The 19161-nt window shown below is 41.5% G+C and overlaps 1 protein-coding gene across 1 annotated transcript in view; it reads left to right on the forward strand.

Annotated features, from left to right (window-relative positions):
* The first annotated feature begins 9424 nt into the window (after positions 1-9424).
* The window catches only part of SLC35F4 (solute carrier family 35 member F4), a 28592-nt gene continuing 18855 nt past the window's right edge, over positions 9425-19161 (forward strand). Inside the window, exons 1-3 of the mRNA XM_006767725.2 lie at positions 9425-9434; positions 11757-11978; positions 16335-16632. Coding sequence (XP_006767788.1) covers positions 9425-9434; positions 11757-11978; positions 16335-16632 — 530 coding nt within the window. The remainder of the gene's footprint in view (positions 9435-11756; positions 11979-16334; positions 16633-19161) is intronic.

A 19161-nucleotide genomic window follows, 5' to 3' on the forward strand; every position in this document is an offset into this window, starting at 1 on the left:
GTTCCATCATTTCTCTACCTCCTGATAACAGGACTATTCCACAGGGGGCTCATCCTGGACCCTCTGGGCATATACTACTGTATATTCATAGGTTTAGGTATTTAATTTCTTGCCTTGTCTTTTATGCTAATGATTCCAGCTTTGTGAGACCAATCCTGTCTCCATCCAAACTCTTGTCAGAGTTGTCCAGTTGCCTAGTAGATATTTGTATCTGGATATCCCACCTCAAAACTGATCTGGCTTTTGTCTCCTTTTTAACCTTTATCTTATACTCTTCTCTCCTTTGTCTATTGTTCCATCTACACTGACTTGCATTGAAATTCCTAAAGCACACCAAATTCTTTCCCATCACATGTTGTTCCTGCTTCCTGAATCACTCTTCCCTCTGTTTTTGCATGTCTATCTTCTCCTCATCCTAAGGTCTCCATTTCCCTTTAATCTCCTCAGACAGACCTCCCGTGACTACACGATATACCTAAACACCACCCTATTATTCTCTATCATTATTCCCTCTTCTTTCACAGGACTTATAATTTGTGATTATTTGTTATGTACTTGCTTACCCGTGCTATATTCATATGTCTATGTGTTTGTTCACTTAGTCTAAGCTTCGCAAGGAAGAGACCTTGTCTGCTTTATCAATTAAGTTCTGTTTGGCATCTAGCTCAGTGTCTGGCACATAGTAGGTACTCAGTAAATATTGGATGTGCGAGTGAGCGCATAACCAGACTCACTATCCTTTTCTTCTCTACAGAAAGGTCCTCCACCCCAGGTTTCCTGTGTTAGGCATTAATGTTAGAGACACACACATATAAAGCACAGTCTTTCATACTTCTGCAACTTCTTATCAATTAATAAAAAATAATTCAGTTTCTGAGACTAAGTATACACTGAGCTGAAAGAAACCAGGGGATTAGAGTCTGTGGGATGGGGCTTGAGAAAAGGAGCCGATCACAGAGTTTTTAAGGCTGAAACCACCATTAGTCTGGTAGCCCAAATTGCACGTCATTACAACTTAGCTTCACTATTGTTGAGTCCAGATGGTACAGTTGACCTCACAGACCATGGGCTGTTTTCTTGCTGGTTTTGGCTAGTTTCCCAAGAAGTGATTGCCCTGCAAATGGTTTTACAACTTCTCACACCCTCCAGGCTCAGGTTCCTGCAGATCTTTATTTCTGTTAAGCCTAAGATTTGTCAGTGTATGAGCCTTTTCCGTGTCGGGCTATAATTCACCTGTTTTCCAGCCTCTTTGCTCCAAATGTACTGCTAACCATGGCAGAGACACTGGGCCTTTGCCCTCTTTGTAGCCCCCATATCCTAGTTCAATGTCCAACACATAGGAGGCCCTTCAGAAAATGTGCGTGAATGAAAGAATAAGTTTGCTAAGCCTTCTCTAACCAAAACAGTGACCAGGAAAATGAGTCTCTGGGCAATAGGTGTATGGCCAAGGTTAAACCAGAGTTTTCTGTCTCTTTGATGTCAGCTAACTTTCATTTTCACATGGCAGCTCCTCTCTGTGCAAACCTGGGGATGGGGAGTGTGTGGCAGTCAGTTGTGCGAAGAAAGAGCCAACAGGACATAATGTGGGGAACTGGAGGCGTAAAGATGGCAAGAGGAGATGGACTCAAGGGATGTTTAAAAGATAATGCCAGCAGGACCTTTTACCTTATCCCAGGCCCTGCAGAGTAAATTTAAGTCATCTTCCAGACAGGGTGAATGTTGGAAGCATCTTCCACTCCATTAGATAAAATTAGAATTCAAGAGTAGAGCATGCCTAACTACAAGAGCTGCCTCTACAGGAGAATTTTAAAATATATTATGCTCAGTTGTCAGTACCGGTGCATTAAGCATTCTGTCACTTGCATAGCTGCTGTAATTTGCCTCACATGGGTGAATACAGTACTCTCAGGGGATAATTTACTCTCATTTGCTTACCAAAGGAACAGAACTTTAATATATATTCCTCATCTTTGGCCAAGATACAGTGTTTATAGTGAGGATTTTGATTGAATATTTGCACCAACCATGGGAGCAGGGAGGTGATTAACATGCTAAATCGGGTCTGCTGAATTCTGGGTAGGAAGGTTTCAAGGACCTTAAAGAAAGTTTTACATCATCTCCTATTAAATTACAGAGCCACACATGAAACTTTTGCACGGTGAATAAAGGACTATCTTCTAACAAAACTACCCTGAATTACCTGGCTCTGCTGTCTTTTCTCCAATCCATCCTGCAAATCTTCATTCAGCCCAGGATTTGTCAGTGTATGAGGGCTTTTTATGTTGGGTTAAAATTCACTTGTTTTCGGTGTTTTCAGAATCTATGTTGAGAAAGCATTTTCTTTCTCTTTGTGTTTGTGCTGTCTACACTTCCTGCATGCTCTTTCTCACCTCCCACGTCTTTCTCGGTAAATGCTGATCCTTCTGCCTGTACTGCTCAACCAACAGTACTCTTTGCACAGTCAACAGTAACTGTCTTGTCACAAAAGCACACTTTGTGCCATGGTCTTCTCTCTCACTCACTTTCTTTGACTTCCACAGTGTTACATCTTCCCCCAAATTTTTGGCTGCTTTTTTTGTGGGTTCAAATTCCTTTTTATTATTGGTTTTCTTGAGTCTCAGCCCTAGTTATCTGCATTTCTCAGCCAACATTCTCTGTCTGGATGGTCTCATTCCCTCCTGTTTCCTAGGGCTACCGTAACAGAGTACCACAGACTCAATGGCTCAAATACCAGAAATGTATTGTCTCATAGTTCTGGAAGCTAGAAGTCCAAGATCAAGGTGTCAGCAGGGTTGCTTCCTTCTGAGGCCTGTGAGAAGGAATCTATTCCATGTCTTTTGCCTCTGGCCCAGCTCCAGGTGTTTTGCCGACAATCTTTGGCATTATTTGGCTGGTAGAAGCATCACCCCTATATCTGCCTTTGTCTTCATGTGTTTTCCCTGTGTGTGTCTGTGTCCAAACTTCTCATTTCTATATGGACACTGGTCATATGTGGTTAGGGCTCACTTTAATTTGATTACCTCTTATCTTTGCCTAAAATAAGGTCAAGTTCTGACATACAGCAGGTTAGGACTTCAACATACGAATTTGGGGGGGTGGGGAGACGGACACAATTTAACCCATAACCTCTGCTATAGCTTCAATGACTTGTCCATGTGCTGGTGACTCTCAAATCTGTGTCTTCAACCCAAACCTGTCTTTTCAACTCCAGACCTGTGTGCCCAACCGCCTGCTGTCCATCTTCCCCTGGATGACTTTTATGCACCTAAACTGAACATGTCACCTTCTCCCTGACCTAGATCCTCCTTCTAGCCCAGTGAATGGTGTCTGATAATTCATATTAACAGAGTACCACAAACTCAATGGCTCAAATTCATTATATTCACTTTCTGATAATTCTGGAAGTAGACCTTGAGCCCAGACAGTTGGTTTTAGGCCTGGAGCTAGACATTAAAAGGAGAGTAGGATCTAGGTAAGTGAGAAAGAGGCTTGTATGACTGTGGAGCTGGGACTGGCCACTGTGGGTTTCATTCACGGACTGTGTCAGCCCACCCACCTGGTAGGTAAAGGCACCTATAACAATTGTGAAAATGACTTGATGCTGGTAGCTTCCTTCATGTGCCCCAAGACAAAAGCTTACAAGTAGTTTTGTTATAAGTGGAAGTGGAGTTTTTGGGGTACCGTGGGGAAAGGAATTTCCTGAGGCCCCCCCGGGAGATGGGGTTTCATGGAAAGCTTTATTGATGATGTAAACTTAAGGGAGTTCCTCTCTAAGGTCCCATCTCCATTCGTCCTTCCATGAAAAAAGTTCAATCTTGTCTTCAGCAGGGCCAGATTTAAGGCCACTGCCCAGAATTTCTGCTCCATATTAAAGTCCAGTGCAGTCCAGCATCTGGCTAGTCTAGCTGATGTTTCCAGCTGCAGTCCATTGTCTGCATGGACATGAGCCACATGGCTATGGAGAGAGAACAGACGAGCACACGGGCATGTGTGGGTCATGGAGCAAGAGCACAAGAGCCAGAGAGGGGACTCTCTGTCTGGGCATTAACCCTTCCCAGATTTCACCCCCTCGCAGTGGCTTCACCCTCCTAGTCAGTGATCTTTTTTCCAGGCTAGACTGAGAGACAAGCACCTTCCCTATGTCATTGCACAGGTGCCTACCAGCCCCTTTGTTCTATCTCTTCCTCCAATGTTCTGCAGGGAATAGATGAGTGGTTCCCTGGGGAACATGAAGCTGCCCAGATGACCATGCTTATAATGTCTGGCCTCCCTTGTGCTCTCTTTCTTTTATTAATATTAATAGCTAGCTAATTACAACAATAACAGTAGATTGTGGTTTAAGTCAGTAATCAGCTGCCTCTGCCAGCTCTTGACTTGACTCCTCCTGAGTGACACATGTAAATGCTAACGGCATTAACTGTATCCTGGTATACTCAACTGCATTTTAATTTTTTTCCCCTCATAAAAAAAGGCATAGGAGGTATTTTGTGAACTAATCCATAGGCTAATGGTTTAAAAGCCAATTCCCACATAAAAAGACATCTGTGGACCACTGGCAGTGGCCAGGGGCTGAGCAGTCTGTTGGCTCCTTGATTAAAGGCTGGCTTATCCACCCATTCAGCATTTAACTCTCTTTATGGAATTACAGAAAATAAGGGCAGTCATCATGCCTTCTTGTCTTTCTTACACTCAACTGAGGGCTAAACACATAGTAGGCATCAAGAACTTGTTAATTAATGGGTATCAAAGCATCAGGCCAATTGTCACAGGCCTTTGGTTTAGCCTGAATTGGTTTTGACTATAATGAATTGTGAATCTGCCTTATTAATGCTTTGTCGAATCCATCAATCAAAGTTCTCACCAGGGCCATTTGGAAGGGAATGTATTCCAGGGAGCCCTAACAGAGAGGAATTTGTAAGTAAAGGGTTTCCACAGTTAGTAGATAATATTTTCCAAGATCTCCAAGGTAACAGTGACATTGCAAGAGGATGGTAGTGATGCTACATAGTGCATAGAAGGATCTTAGTACCCTTTATACGTACTTGTATGTGGGTCAATACCCTGGTTCAAATGACAAGGAAATCAATACGTTGGGGGCAGAAGAGACAAATTCTCTACTAGAAGAAAGTCAATGTGAAGGTGTAATGAGAGGCAAACAGGATGATTCAAGGGAGCAAGCTCTGCAAAAGAGAAACCAGAATTAGAAAACAAATAACAAGTAGTTACTTACTTTAATAACTTATTCTTTCTAACATAAACACTCCCACTGCATCTAATATATGATTTAAATACTATTACATTATGTATGTGATTTAAGAGTAGTGCACACGGTGTTATAAAAAACAAATACTTGCATTGTCGTAAGGCTCACATCTTACTTCTTAAGATTAAGGGGTGTGTGTTCAAAACTACAATTTCCAGAACTAAAACTTTTATAGATTTATACCAGACCAGGATAGCACTTTTAGTTTTACTTCTTCTTACAGCACAGTATTTTCTTACCTATTTTGCTTCAACTTATTGAGCTGATCTCTTTGGGAAATGTTCTGGACTGGATCTTAAATTTCTTTGCGTTTTCTTGGGTTGAGGTGAATATTTTGGAACCATCAGGACAGGTCTTTTTACTGTAAGGCTAATGAATCTTCACTTGCTGTTGGCATCAGGGTGACAAGAATGACATGAGAAGTGAGGTTGGTGCATTGTAGAGATTTTCCCTCTCCACCTTCACTTGGGCATCAGCCAGCAATCTTCCAGGGGGAAACTTGCCCTCAGGTGTTCAGCAAAGGTAACTTGGGTAGTTATGTCCCCTTATGAATGTATGCCATTGGGTTCTTATAGGGAAGCTGGCAAGAATTCCAGAAAATCTCCCTAAATGCTCTCAATGGTACCCTCTCTGAGCTCAGAGACTATCCTCTATAGAGGTGGCTGCAGTCCAAAAAGAAGTGGTGATGTTGCCAAGTGGGAGGGGATTGGAGGTATGGATAAAAAAAGATGAAGTGATTAAGAAGTATACATTCCAGTTATATAAACAATCATGGGGATATAAAGTACAGCATAGGGAATACAGTTAATAACATTGTAATAACTATGTATGGTGTCAGATGGGTACTAGACTTATTGGGGTGATTAGTTGTTAAGTTACCTAAATGTCTAATCTCTATGTTGTACACCTGAGACTAATATAATGTATGTCAATTGTAATTGAAAAAAACATTTTAATTAAAAAGTGGTAAGTAAAGACATCAGAGAGAAAGGGGATAGGGCTGCTGAGGAGGGAGCTGCGGGGTTGGGTCATGTTAAAGCCCTGATTGTCAGCATCAGACAGAGCTCTTGATTGGAACCCTCAGAAGTCAGTTAACAAAAGGGAGATTTATTGAGTAGATCTGGGAGGTGAGACTCACAGAACCTTAAAAAAATGGGTGGGGAACTAAGAGGACATGACAGCTGAGCAGCCAGAACAATCTGCCAGGATGCTAGTGTTACTATCACTACCTGATACCCTGCTGCTCATGAAATAGCAACAAGCTGGCTTCCTTGAGATTCAAAGCTCTGGATAGGGCGATCTGATTGGCTGAAACTAAGTCATGCCTACACCCGATTGACAGGGGCAGGGCAGATTCTTTGGTTTCCTTTAGCTTCCTTTGTGGGGTGTGGTATGGGACATTGTTTCTCTAAATGGGAAGGAAATTGGGTGCTGGACATTAAAAATAGGACAGAGGGCCAACGTATCCACATTAAAAACACTCAGGGAGTTGTTAACTGGACTTAGAGATTTTGTAAAAAAAAAAAAAAATTATTTATTCTTTTGCAACAACAACAACAAAACCCACATTCTATTATCTAGGAAATTATTTAAAATCAGGACTATCACCAAAAAATTGTAAAGGCAATTTTCTGCTGATTCCATCTATAGGATCAGCCAAAAACATTAAAAATATTCCTACTTTGGGAATACTTAAAAACCCATTTCAGATTTCTATGAATATTCAGAAGAAATCACCTAGGTTAACCCATAATTTAATTTTACCAATGACAGAGGTGTAACAGGCTCAATAGTCAGAGACTGGGTATGAGCAAGATAAGAGGTAGCTGAAGTTAAAAAAAATAGACATAATAAAGCATTGGTATGATGAGGGCCATATTGAGATAGCACTGAGGAAATAAAGCTTGATATTGGAGGGAGACTTAGGGCCAGAAATGAGCTAAACAAGCAAGTATTAAGGATGATATTTTATTTGCGGGAAGGGAGCCATAATCAATGAATCTTGACCCCCACTGTTCTTTAGAATACAAATCCAGAACATGTGTTTGACAAGTATGAGGGTTGCTCAAGCAAGAATGTCTTTATTGGGGCCGGGGGTGGGGGGCAGGAGAGGAACCATCTGATGTGACTAATGAGAGACTTCCAACCTGTCACTCCTAATACAGTTTACTCTCAATACCTATTAAAATCTGAACACTGCTCATCCACAGAATTTGCAATGCCCAGGCACTCACTGTGGCATAGAAAATAGATATAATTTATTTATGATCCTTGACTGCATCCCAGGTGACATTCTTAATATTTATTTTTGTCGGGACTGGTTTTATATTAATCGAATTCCAATGCTATATAGCACAGGACAGTGTCTTCATTTATAGGATTGAATATGACTGTTTCATGGCCCAAGCCCTGACATGCCTCTGGGCCTGGCTCTGAAGTTTCAAGTTTGCCCTTTTAGGACAATGATTGAAATTTCTCCAGTGGCTTAACGACTGTTGGGTCTTTCCACAAATCAACTAGTGTGAGGCAGCTGGCAGCAGGCAATGGGTTTTGGGCTCTATTGCATAAGGAAGTACAGAAGCAAGGGCATAACATGTCAGCGAAAACGAAGAAGCGAACGAAATTACTATTTAGCTTACAACTCCAATACTTGCTAGCTACACATGATATATCAACTTTTTAGTAACTATGGCCAATATTTACCTCAACCCCATCTCAGCTTGCTATCCAACCTATTTTTGGGCTTCTTCCTTTCCACCTTCTACAATTGCCAAATGATCACAAAATGAAACCTGATATTCACTGAAGGAAACAAGAGAAGGCACAACTTTTTAAAAAAAGATATTTGAAAGATAAATTAAAAATGACTTGGAGTATCTGAGTGTGAGCGCCTTTTGAAGAGTATGAATATATGAGGGTTCACTGAATTCCAGGCAGCCTCTTTTTATTGACTTTGAAGTATTCAATCAGAAACCGTAGTAAATGGTACAGTATACACTTTTAGATATGTAAAATAGTAACATCCATTTTGGCACTTTGATAATATTAACATAACATTAATTTAAGCATAGTAATCAGCATGTAATTCTTCTGTTGATTTTTTGAGTAGCAGTACATTTTTTGTTTAATTCCAAGATTAAATAATAATTTTTCATCAGGTCATCTTGAGGCACTACTGGCAGATACTACAGCAACTCCATTTTCAGATACCTCTCAACTTATTTTTTTTCAAGATTGAGAAAGCCATATATGCTTTCATGGAGAGGCCTGGACTGTGGAGCTAACATTTGCATCTAAGTTGCACTGCTGTTCTGTTAGGTTCTTGAGGCTCAGGAACACAAGATTACTTTGGACATCACTGCTTCTCGACGTTCTGATTTGATTCCTGCAAGTGATTACTCACACAAGTACATAACCCGATGTATTCAAAGCCAAATTAAAACCAAGATGTCATTGCTATTTCAAGATTTTGCTTTCCATTTGACAGTTTCTACCTCCTTTCTGCCATCTCAGAAACACCAGAGCAAGACATAGCTCCCATAACCCAGAGAAAGTGATAGCCTCTGTTCTCCACCTTGTATCAGCAAGACTATAAAGAAGCTCCCAAATGCAAAAAAATCTCTCATCGATGTTTCCAACTTTCTATCTCTCTCCCTTCCTCTCTGTAAAAAATCAATAAAATATATTTTAAAAATATTTTTTTTTAAAAAAAGAAGCTCTCAACTTACAAGGAAGAACAAACACAGATGCCCCAGGAGTGGTCAGAGCAGTCTACCTGTCTTGGAGCTGATGTCCATCAGTGTCCAGGTTGATTCTGATACTCTGTTTCTAATGATCCCAGTTGCTTTGCAGAAGGTATTTTATGAGGTCATGCTGTGTATAGAATATTTTATCTGGTCTTTATAATTTATTATAAAAATTATAGGATATATAGATAACAAGAATAATTATAGATGCATGGGTTTATATGCATACACATATTTCCCAGCTCTGACCTACTAAGAAAACCTATTTTCAGGGGTGTCCCACTAACAGTAAACACACGGCCAGTTGTTGGTTTCTAAATACCATTCTCCAATGAGAGGAAATAGGGGTCTGGGAGAGATGATTGATTCTAGGAGTGGGCAGGGAAAATAAAAGATGAGTCCAGAGCATCTTGTAATGGCAGAAAGTAAGGAAAAGCTCCAAAAACAAAAAGAATGGGAATACATCAAAGGAACTCAGAAGTCAATCTCCCAATGGCAAAAGATGAAATAACTTGAGCAAAAGAATAAACAATCCAGATTTGATCATAACTCAAAGTAGAAAATAAATATACCTGAATCCACACTGAAATAGATAAATGATTGAATAAAGGGAGGAAAAGAGAAACATCTTCTCTTCGCAAGAATTCCAAATAATATGTGCAGACACTCTCCCTCAACACGTCCCCATTCCCCACACCAAGTGTGGGGTGGACGTAGTTACCTGTTTCCAAAGAACAAAGTATGAAAAGGGGAGAAAGACAGGGGGGAACCAGGCCAACACTGCTTTGGCCGGGTGATCAAGGCTAACATCACCAGTAATAAGTCATACTGGCAGCATACAATGACTGATATCACATGATAAGGAGACTTCACCTCTGTTATGCTTTCCCCCAAAACACATAGCCCCAATATAACCATGAGAAAAGACATCTGATAAACCCCAATTTGAGGGACGTCCTACAAAATACTTCCCCAGCACTTCTCAAAACTGTCACGGTAATGAGAGACAAGGACAGACTGAAGTACTGTCATAGACCGTGGGTGGCTAAGGAGACATGATGACTAAATGTTATGTGGTGTCCTGGATGGGATCCTGGAATAGAGGAAGGTCATTACTGACACAACTCGTGTAATCCAGAGGAAGTTTGCAGTGCGGTTGGTAGTAATTGCCAATGTTAATAGCTTCATTTTGACAAATGCCCCAGGGGTATGTAAAGTATTAGCGCTAGAGGAAACTGGATGGAGAGCACATGGGAACTCTGAACTATCTTTTGACCTCTTCTGTAAATATACAATGATTCCACACTTAAAAGTTTACTTAAAGAGAGAGAAGAACACAGTCTCTGACATTAGGCAGCTTACACAGATGGAGAGTCAGAGCATCACACAGGAGAAAGGGAAGCATTGGGGCAGCGATTGCAGGGGGCCGTCAGTGAGCTCAGACGACACAAGTTCAAAGAAAGTGTAGGTGCATATGATCTACCGGTGAACAGTGCATGAACCAATCAGAAGCTGGTCACGGATTTTAGCACTGGGCTAGCTTTGGAGTGTTCCGATAGAGGAACAGCCGTGGAAGGCTTGAAAGCTGTCAGCACTGAGAGTAAAGGGTCAGAGCACAGCCAGACCAGCTTCATTGAAATGGAGTATTCCGGTTGGGGTAGGGCTGGCCATGTAAATTGCAGTCCCAGTGCAAAATGAAAATGTAGGGCCCCTTGGACAAAAAGCAGAAAATATGGCTGTTTTCTTTCTCTCTCTCTTTCTCTCTCTCTCTCTCTGTCTGTGTGTGTGTGTGTGTCTCCATACCCTGGCATTTTTTGCTATTTGATATCTGCTCCCTTGGACACCGGATATTTTCTGGGTGAGTGCAGGCCCCCACAGATACTGGCAACCCCACCCTGGAACCCCAGCACTCTGCATCCCAGCTCTCAGGGTTCTATGAGATTGCCAGGCAGGGCCAAAGGTGAACCCACCCCAGGAGGTAGAGAGACAACAGGAGCATGCATGAACTGAGGCTCTGAGCCCCTGCCTATGCTCCGTTATCCCATCAGAAGTCACTTACAAAAAACAGTTTAAGAGATAAAAGTATTAAGAATTTCCAAGTGGCAATATATGTCATCCACCCTTGGATGTGTGTGGTGATGGTGGTGGTGGTGGGGGGGGCTCCTTTTGAGCACAGAGCCCTGTGTGACTACACTGGATGCAGGCACATGAAGCCGCCCTGAGTTGGGGATTTGTGGGAGATTAATCAGGATCGGAAGGGGCTTAGCCTGTGGAGGATGCTGAAGGCTGAGTTTTGTCTGTAACAGTGGACAGAGGCCAGAGGTGACTGAGGAGACACAACGAAATTGGATGTTAGTGATTATTCTGATGGAAAGTGCATCATGGATTTGATAGGAGACACTGTTGGCAGCTTTGCCAGGTAGGAATGGAACAGTCAGCCTTGGGAAGGAAAGGAGGAAGTCAGCAGATAACATAACACTTCCCTTTCCTTGAGGCAAACTATTAGATAGTGTCAACAGTTCTGATCCAGAACAGATGGAGCAACCCAAACACCATATTCTAATGTTCATTTCTAGTTAGTGGATCTATCTCAAAAGACCCTCATCAACGTAGCATTTTCTTTTTAGGGGCCCCTTTTATAAAATTAGAAACGAGCTCAATGCGTGTTCCATATGGGCTGTGATTGTGGCTGCCATGTATTTCACTGCCAAGGCATTTTAAGTCTGTTTCCGATTTTTTTCCTCCAGGAAGTTCTGAAACTGGTGTGAACACTTTCTTCCCAGGTACCTCCAGATCATCAGTCCCTCGATGTAAACCAGGAGCCAACTGCCCCAGTTCACACAGCGGCATCAGTAGACAGCTGTCCCCTCTGTCTGTCACCGAAGATTCTTCTGCTCCAATTCTTGAACTTCAGAGCCGAGGATCCTCTGGAGTTTGTGGACACAGAGTTGAGAGGCAGAACAAGTCAGGTATGGTGCTGACCTCTTATTAACAGTACATCCAAGGAACCTTCTAACCAGCCGTCAAAGATCTTACCATTGTCACAGAACGGAGATGTTACCTGGACGTTTAGGAGTGGTGAGGGGAAGATTTATCAAGCAAGAGGAGACAGAAGAGGGAAATGTATAGATAGGGTCAGTCCACAACTTAGGATGGTTTGGCTTAGGAGTTTTTGACTTTAAGCAATGTGCATTCAGTAGAAACTGCATTTTGAATTTTGAATCTTGATCTTTTCTGGGCTAGTGATATGTGGTACAATCCTCTTTCCTGATGTTGGACAGCAGCAGTAACCACAGCTTTGAGTCAGCCATGCAATCATGAGAGTAAACAAGCTACACCCTACAGTGTAGTATTAAATGCATGTTAGACTTACGATATTTTCAATTTATGATGGGTTTATCGGGATGTAACCCCATCGTAAGTCAAGGAGTATGATTTGTACAACCTCTTAGTGTGACAATGTAGCAGAGAAACTGAATATCAAAACCTATTGTTGAAGAGTTCAACGTGGTTCAACAATGACATCTAATGGCGTTTATATGGTAACTGGTTTTTCTCATCCTCAAGGTGTCAAAAGCCAGCACCTTTTATCGCAGCCCTGGGGTTACTAACAGCACAGTGTGCCCAGTGTGAAAAGAATAGAAACACCAGTAAAATCAGACTCTGCTCTTGCCAGTGCTTGGAGCACCTGTAGTTTCCCCAGTTTTACACTTCCTTCAGGACACTTGTCACTTGCCTCCCTGGTCAGCATTTGCTGATCAGTCAAGACCTTTAGCCTCTCATCTGCATGACCACTTACCAACTCCTGGGCTACTTGAATTGCTAGATAAATATATAACTATATCCACGAGTTTCCTAACAAATTTATCATTTTTAACGTAGCCAACTCTGCTAGGCTACTGCCCAATACTGGTTTTTCATGTTGGTCATCTTTGTGTCGTCCCCCCAGAGAATGTTCTCAATCCCCGAGTCCATACTCACTTCTCATCATAGGATCACACCCTACCTTCCCCAAAAGAGCAAAAGAATTGAGTCGATCAGATGCTTTCCTCTCTGCTTCAAAACATCTGTTCTCTTGTTGCCTACTGCTGTCAATGTGGGACCACCTTTGACTTGTATGTTTCTACCATTCTGCTGTTAACTCCTTTTCCTGTATCCAGGGTCACCACTCCATCTCTTCCACTGGCATTTTTCAATTTCTCCTCCATTTGTTCCCTCAGCTTGGCCAGCAACATATTAAAATGTCCTGCAGACTTAAAAACAGTAACAATAGCAAAAACAGAAAAATAATTGGGTAGTAAAAACAAAACAAAACCAAAAAACTCCAGAACTTTGAGAAAACTGGCTTTAAAAATAAAGAGAAATGACAACTCAGGGAACACAGTTAGGGTGAGATAAACCAAGGTACAGAGGAGGCCTGAAAGTCCCTTCTAGGGTCTTACTAATTTGAGGAGAGGTTTCTTTATATAAGCAAAGATATTTTTCAGAAAATGACAATATTTTTAAATGATATGAACTCCAAGACTCAAATTTTTTTAAAAGTGAAAAAAAAAGGCATCTTAAATCTTCAGAAACTTTTAATTGGCTTTAATACGTTGCAGTAATATTCTTATTATTCCAGTCATCTGCAGAACAGAATGTTCCAGTTAATTAATTATGCTGGTTAATAAAGACTTGCCCTGTCTATCATATACACATTATAAATTTCAAACACTCTACCATTAACAATCATATGGGACATAATTTACTCTTTCTGTAATGCGCAGAAGGCATTTGGGATATTGCAGGGCACCAAAGAAAAAAGAGAAAAGAATAATCTGAAGAGCAGCTCACCAGGCTTTCATGAACGTTACAGTAGTCAGCCTCAAAATGAATCCTATAATATAGGTATTATCGCTGTTTGACAGGTAAAGAAGCCAAGACTGGAATGAAACATACATGCAGGGCCATACAATGGCAAGGCTGGGACTTACATGTGTGTTTCCAAATTCCAATGGCCTCTACCACCAATTTATATGGCTCCAATCAAAGTTCCTAAAAATGGATGGAGTTGCTGGTAAATCAATCTCAGGGATATATGCACAACTATAAATCTAAGCAGAATTGTGTAAAAATCATGTTTAAAATAGAAAAATAAATGAATTCTGGAGACTCAATCTTCCTATAGTAGTACCTCTAGAGGGTAAAATTAAAGAATTAGCAACAACTAAATGTAGTTAGCAGAGGAACGGGCCAACACTGTGGGAGGATTTAGGTGACTATTGATGTCATCAGAAGTCCTGTCCGTGGTATGATGGTAGTACAGAGCAATCTTTATGAAGGCAGATGTCAGCTCAAAGGGATCCTTAAAATCTCTGTAGAATCATTTCTCCTTTATGAGATAGTCCCTGAGAAAAATGTGACCTGAAATGCGATCCCTTAAGTGTCACTTCTCTTAAACCTCATGCAAGATCGTCATTCCTCCCACCCATTTCTGAAACTTCCAGAGCTTGAACAGAGCACTCAAGCCTGAATCGCAGACAGAATGAATATTCAGAATAAAAAGGTTGGACCCTGAGGTCATACTGACTTGGAGTTAGCCATGGAGAATCTTCAGCCAAGTCTCAGGTTTTTTATCTATAAAATGGGAATGATGATACCTACTTAATTGGGTAGGTTTGCGTTCCCTTCCCAACCTCCCAACATAAGAGTCTCTTATTCTGCCCTCTTATTAATTCTGGGTCTTCCCCCTCCACGATCTGCATAAGCCACATGATCATAGAGGGAATTGGCACAACTGTTTTCAAGGAAAGCTATTCACTGTCCACTGTCAAGGGAGCTGGCTAACTCATACTTCCAGAATTAGCTTAATGTCATTGTATCATGAAAGTTTCTCCTGATCATCTCCCACACCACCCCGTAATAAGTGCTTGTCCACTGCCTCTGTATGGCCTTGTATCTGCCAAAGTTGGCCCTTATCACACTGTCTGAGATGTGCTTTCTAGCATTCCGCCAGGCTATGAACTCAAGTCTTTCATCTTTGAACCCCTGGGACTCAGCTAGCTAACTAGCTTCTGGTAGCCTCCTCAGGATTTGGTTGTCATCCTCTGGAGACCTAGATGCAAGAAACTCAGTACTGTTTGTAGGACTTGGAAGTCGTGTAGTAACTGTGTTCATCCTTACTTGGTTTATAATCCCCAATGAAGAATCACTTTCCATACTTGTGAACCCCTGCTCTCCACATAATTATATCAGGAGGCCTTAGCTGGGTGGAAAGCTTTATCCAAGTGGGGCATTCACGCCTGACCTATTAAGCCATAGGAATGCAAAAAAAACGATAAACCCATCTACCTGCAATCTGTGGACTGCACCACACTCTTTACCAGGATAAACATTGTGCTTCGGGGAGGTACCTGCAGACACAAGAGAATCTTGCAGATAATTCTGCCTCCCTTCCCCCAGGATTCTACCACCTGAGATCTCAGCACTTGGACTCAGGGGGACCTTTTCCCTCACTTAACTTCCTGACAGGTACATACACTTATTGTTGAACTTGTTTCCCCTATCATGACAGAAGGCCTTTAGGATTGTCACTTTCAGGTGCTTTGACAGTTTCAGTGTGAAAAAAAAGCTACTAAATATTTTTAGCAAATGTAAAAAACAAAATAGAATTCACTGTGCTCCCAGGACTACATTAAATAGTAATTTGTCCTGAGGTGGGGAATGATTTTGTGTAGTCAGGACTTCCTCTATTTTGGGGGCACATTGTTTTCTAATATAATAGTAATCTTTGCTGCAGTTTTTTTTAAAAAAAAAAATTCAGTGGAATATAACCACGAATACTCACTTCTCATTCACTTTTCTCATCAGCAGATACAAGGCTGCTTTGGGTGGGTTCTGCTTGTTCTGCCACATAGAACAAAAGAGCAGCAACTCTTTGGTACTTGCCATTCTGGAGACAGAGAGGACTCGCAAAAGAGCTGGTGGGACCTTGTGATGCCTCTTAAAAAGCTCTTCTGGGAGGTGTTACACTGCCCATGTTTGATTAGACAAAGCAGGTCGTGTGACCAAAGTCTTTGGGGCTGAAATGTGTAATTCTTTTACAAGGAAGTGGGTAGGGTGCCCTGAGAAACAGCACAGCATGCACCACGTTCATAAACATTGTCATGGCCTGGATGGAAGACCAAATACACACTGTACCTTACAGACAGAGATTCTGGAGAGAGCATGAGCCAGAGTTATAGGTCTCTTCAAATGATGAACCACTGGTGATTCTGCTGCCTGCCTCTTTGATTGCTGTTTCATAACTCGATTCTCACACATTTGTATTCCTTTCCTGTTTTCAGGGGATGATGGAACACAGACTAATCCTGAGAATAGCAGCCAAGAAAACAGAATCAAGGCTCGCTGCCTGTCCTGCTCATCCGTGGTTCTGAAGGCCGTCTGGGGACTCTTGATCATCTTGTCAGTGTCATCGTCTTGGGTTGGAACCACACAGATTGTAAAAATTACTTATAAGAACTTCTACTGCCCATTTTTCATGACTTGGTTCTCAACAAACTGGAACATTATGTTTTTCCCAGTCTATTATTCTGGTCATCTAGCCACTGCTCAAGTAAAGCAATCGCCAATGAAAAAATTCAGGTAGGTTTTGTTAAATGGCCAATTGGAGGTGTTCTAAAATATATTCATGCAAATATGTATGTTTTCATCTCTTTGGAATATGAGCTGAGTTGACTTGGGGAGTATGGAGATATAGGATCTAAGGTCGGTAATGAACACTAGGAAACAGGATAATTCCTCTCCCCAAAAAACAAACCAAACAAACAAAAACAAAAAACCATTGTGTGTCTACAACATGCTAGGCACTGTACTGGTGCTTTGCATATCTTGCCTTATTTAATCATCATTGGTGATAACATCCACCTTTTACAGAAAGGTTAAATGACTTGTCCAAGGTCACACACTTACAAATAGAGGAACCCAGATTTCTATCCAGACCCATTTATCTTTGAAAGTCATGTTTTAAAAGAACACCCAGTGTCTCCATCCCAGAACAAAACGCTATATTAATAATAGAATTGTTACAAAAACATTTGCTCAATGTTCTGGACACTGTGGCGCCTAAGCCAATGAAATGACCTGATTCCCTGCAAAGGGAAGTTTGGCCCTGGAATACTTTGAAAGATGCCATTCTTTGCTGGCTAGGAGCACATGTCTATTGGTTTGCAAGCCATGAACTTGATAGTGCCATGGCTCTAGCAGTTTCTCTGTGCTCACCCTGGCTTCTACAGCCACACCTTGGAGCTCAGGAAGCTGGCAGGGCCCCTGTCATCCAGCCCTGCACAGCACTCAAGCAAGGCAAAAGCAGATTTGGGGTCAAAATTCCTCTGGTAAGGGACAGCTTCTCGGAAAGGAAAAGCCCAGACCTAAGGAATAACTGCTAGGACAGTCACTCTGAGCACCAAGGGAAGCAGCAGTCGGACTCCCCGTGGATGGCAGTGGGAAAGGGACAGTTCTCTACACCAGCTTGTTGCTCCTCGGCCAAATGACTATCAGTTTGCCTTGAAGGAGCCAAAAGAACCTTTCCTTCTTGCCCCGATCCCTAAAGAAAAGAAGGAATGACTATTATAATTGGTGATTATAAGGCTATTCTTAAAAACTTCACAAACTAGAACGGGTATATCTTCAACTTCTATTTTCTATCACCACCTTGGAGTTGCCTGAGAATGTTCAAGTAACACTGTGAGCTCATTTCCCATGTGTGTCCATGAAAATTCAATGATAATAAATGAAAAAGAACAATTTAAAAATGAATATGTTCTGGTTCAGAGGAAAGATAAAAGCTTTATATCTATTTGTGATTGCTAAAGATATTTTGTATTTGATACCCATCAAAATAGATATGATCTTGGGGCACAAGGTGCTTTTTTAATAATACTATTTAATAAATGATCACAGAGAGCGTGATTATCAGACTAAAATTGTCCTTATTTGAAAATACTTGTGTGCACCCATGGCAGGTGTGGCTACTGGAATGCTCCTGTGGTTTAGACACACATGCTGATACAAACAGCAAAAGTGTAGTAGGTGAAGTAGGACCTCAGAAGACCTCAGAGCAAGTCAAGTGGGTTTCATTTAACATAACCCATTTCCAAGAGGCCGCTGCTGACAGAGGTGTTTGGCAATAAGCTTCATCTTCACCACATCTCTCATGTCGGACTAACTCTGAGTTTAGAGAGTGAAGCTGACCCTTTCTAAAACCGAAACAAAGAGCTTCTGTTGTCCAGCAGGGAAATCGTCTTTGAAGGGAATATTCCCCAGGGCCTACCTCCAGATGAGAAGCAAATGCTAGCAGAAAACTCTGAGATCCTTGATCTCGTTTCCCCTGTAGACCCATCAACACCATCGGCCAAGAAGATAACTGGGCTGAAGAAGGGGAAAATGAAATTAGTGTGTAAGACCAGGAACAGAATTTGGCCCTGGCACCAGACCCTCTCACTAGTTTCTTCTTTTCTCTTGAATAGCATGAATGCATTCCCAGTTTTTTTTCTTATCACTAACATGGAAAGACATTTTAATCAAGGATCAAATCTAGATGGTAAGAGCTGTCCATTTGGAAATCATTTTTGATATTTCCATCATCCCATTTATATACTATCAAGAGAATTCAGTCACCTCAGGTGAATTTGAAGTTCAAGAAGAAAAAGACAACACAATATACTGTAGTTTGAACATGAGTGTTTTCTTCAGGAAGAACGTCTCTAGAGGGAAAGATCTATTTGTCCATGTCAGGCACCGATGAAATGACATCAGAAAAGGGTCAGTAACCAGCAGATGCTGTAAGGATGATGGCTGTGATTAAATGATCAGTGGCCCAAGTTCTAAGCTTCAGTCCAAGTTTCTCCCGCCCTCAATGCCGCTTGTCTAGAAATTCGGATCCCATCATCCCAAGGAGAGATGCACTTTATTTGCTTCTCCACAGAAATAGATTCTTTTTTAAAATTTATGTTCCCTTTATTGATTAAGGTATTACAAATGTGCCCTTATCCCCCCAGTGTCCTCATCCCCCAATCCTGCCCTCACCCTCACCCCCTGTTGTCCACATCCATTGCTTATGCTTATATGCATATATACAAACCCGTTGGTTGATCTCTCCCCCTGAATCCCCAG

The sequence above is a fragment of the Myotis davidii genome, unplaced genomic scaffold (assembly GCF_000327345.1).
Source record: "Myotis davidii unplaced genomic scaffold, ASM32734v1 scaffold281, whole genome shotgun sequence".
Classification (NCBI taxonomy): Eukaryota; Metazoa; Chordata; class Mammalia; order Chiroptera; family Vespertilionidae; genus Myotis; species Myotis davidii.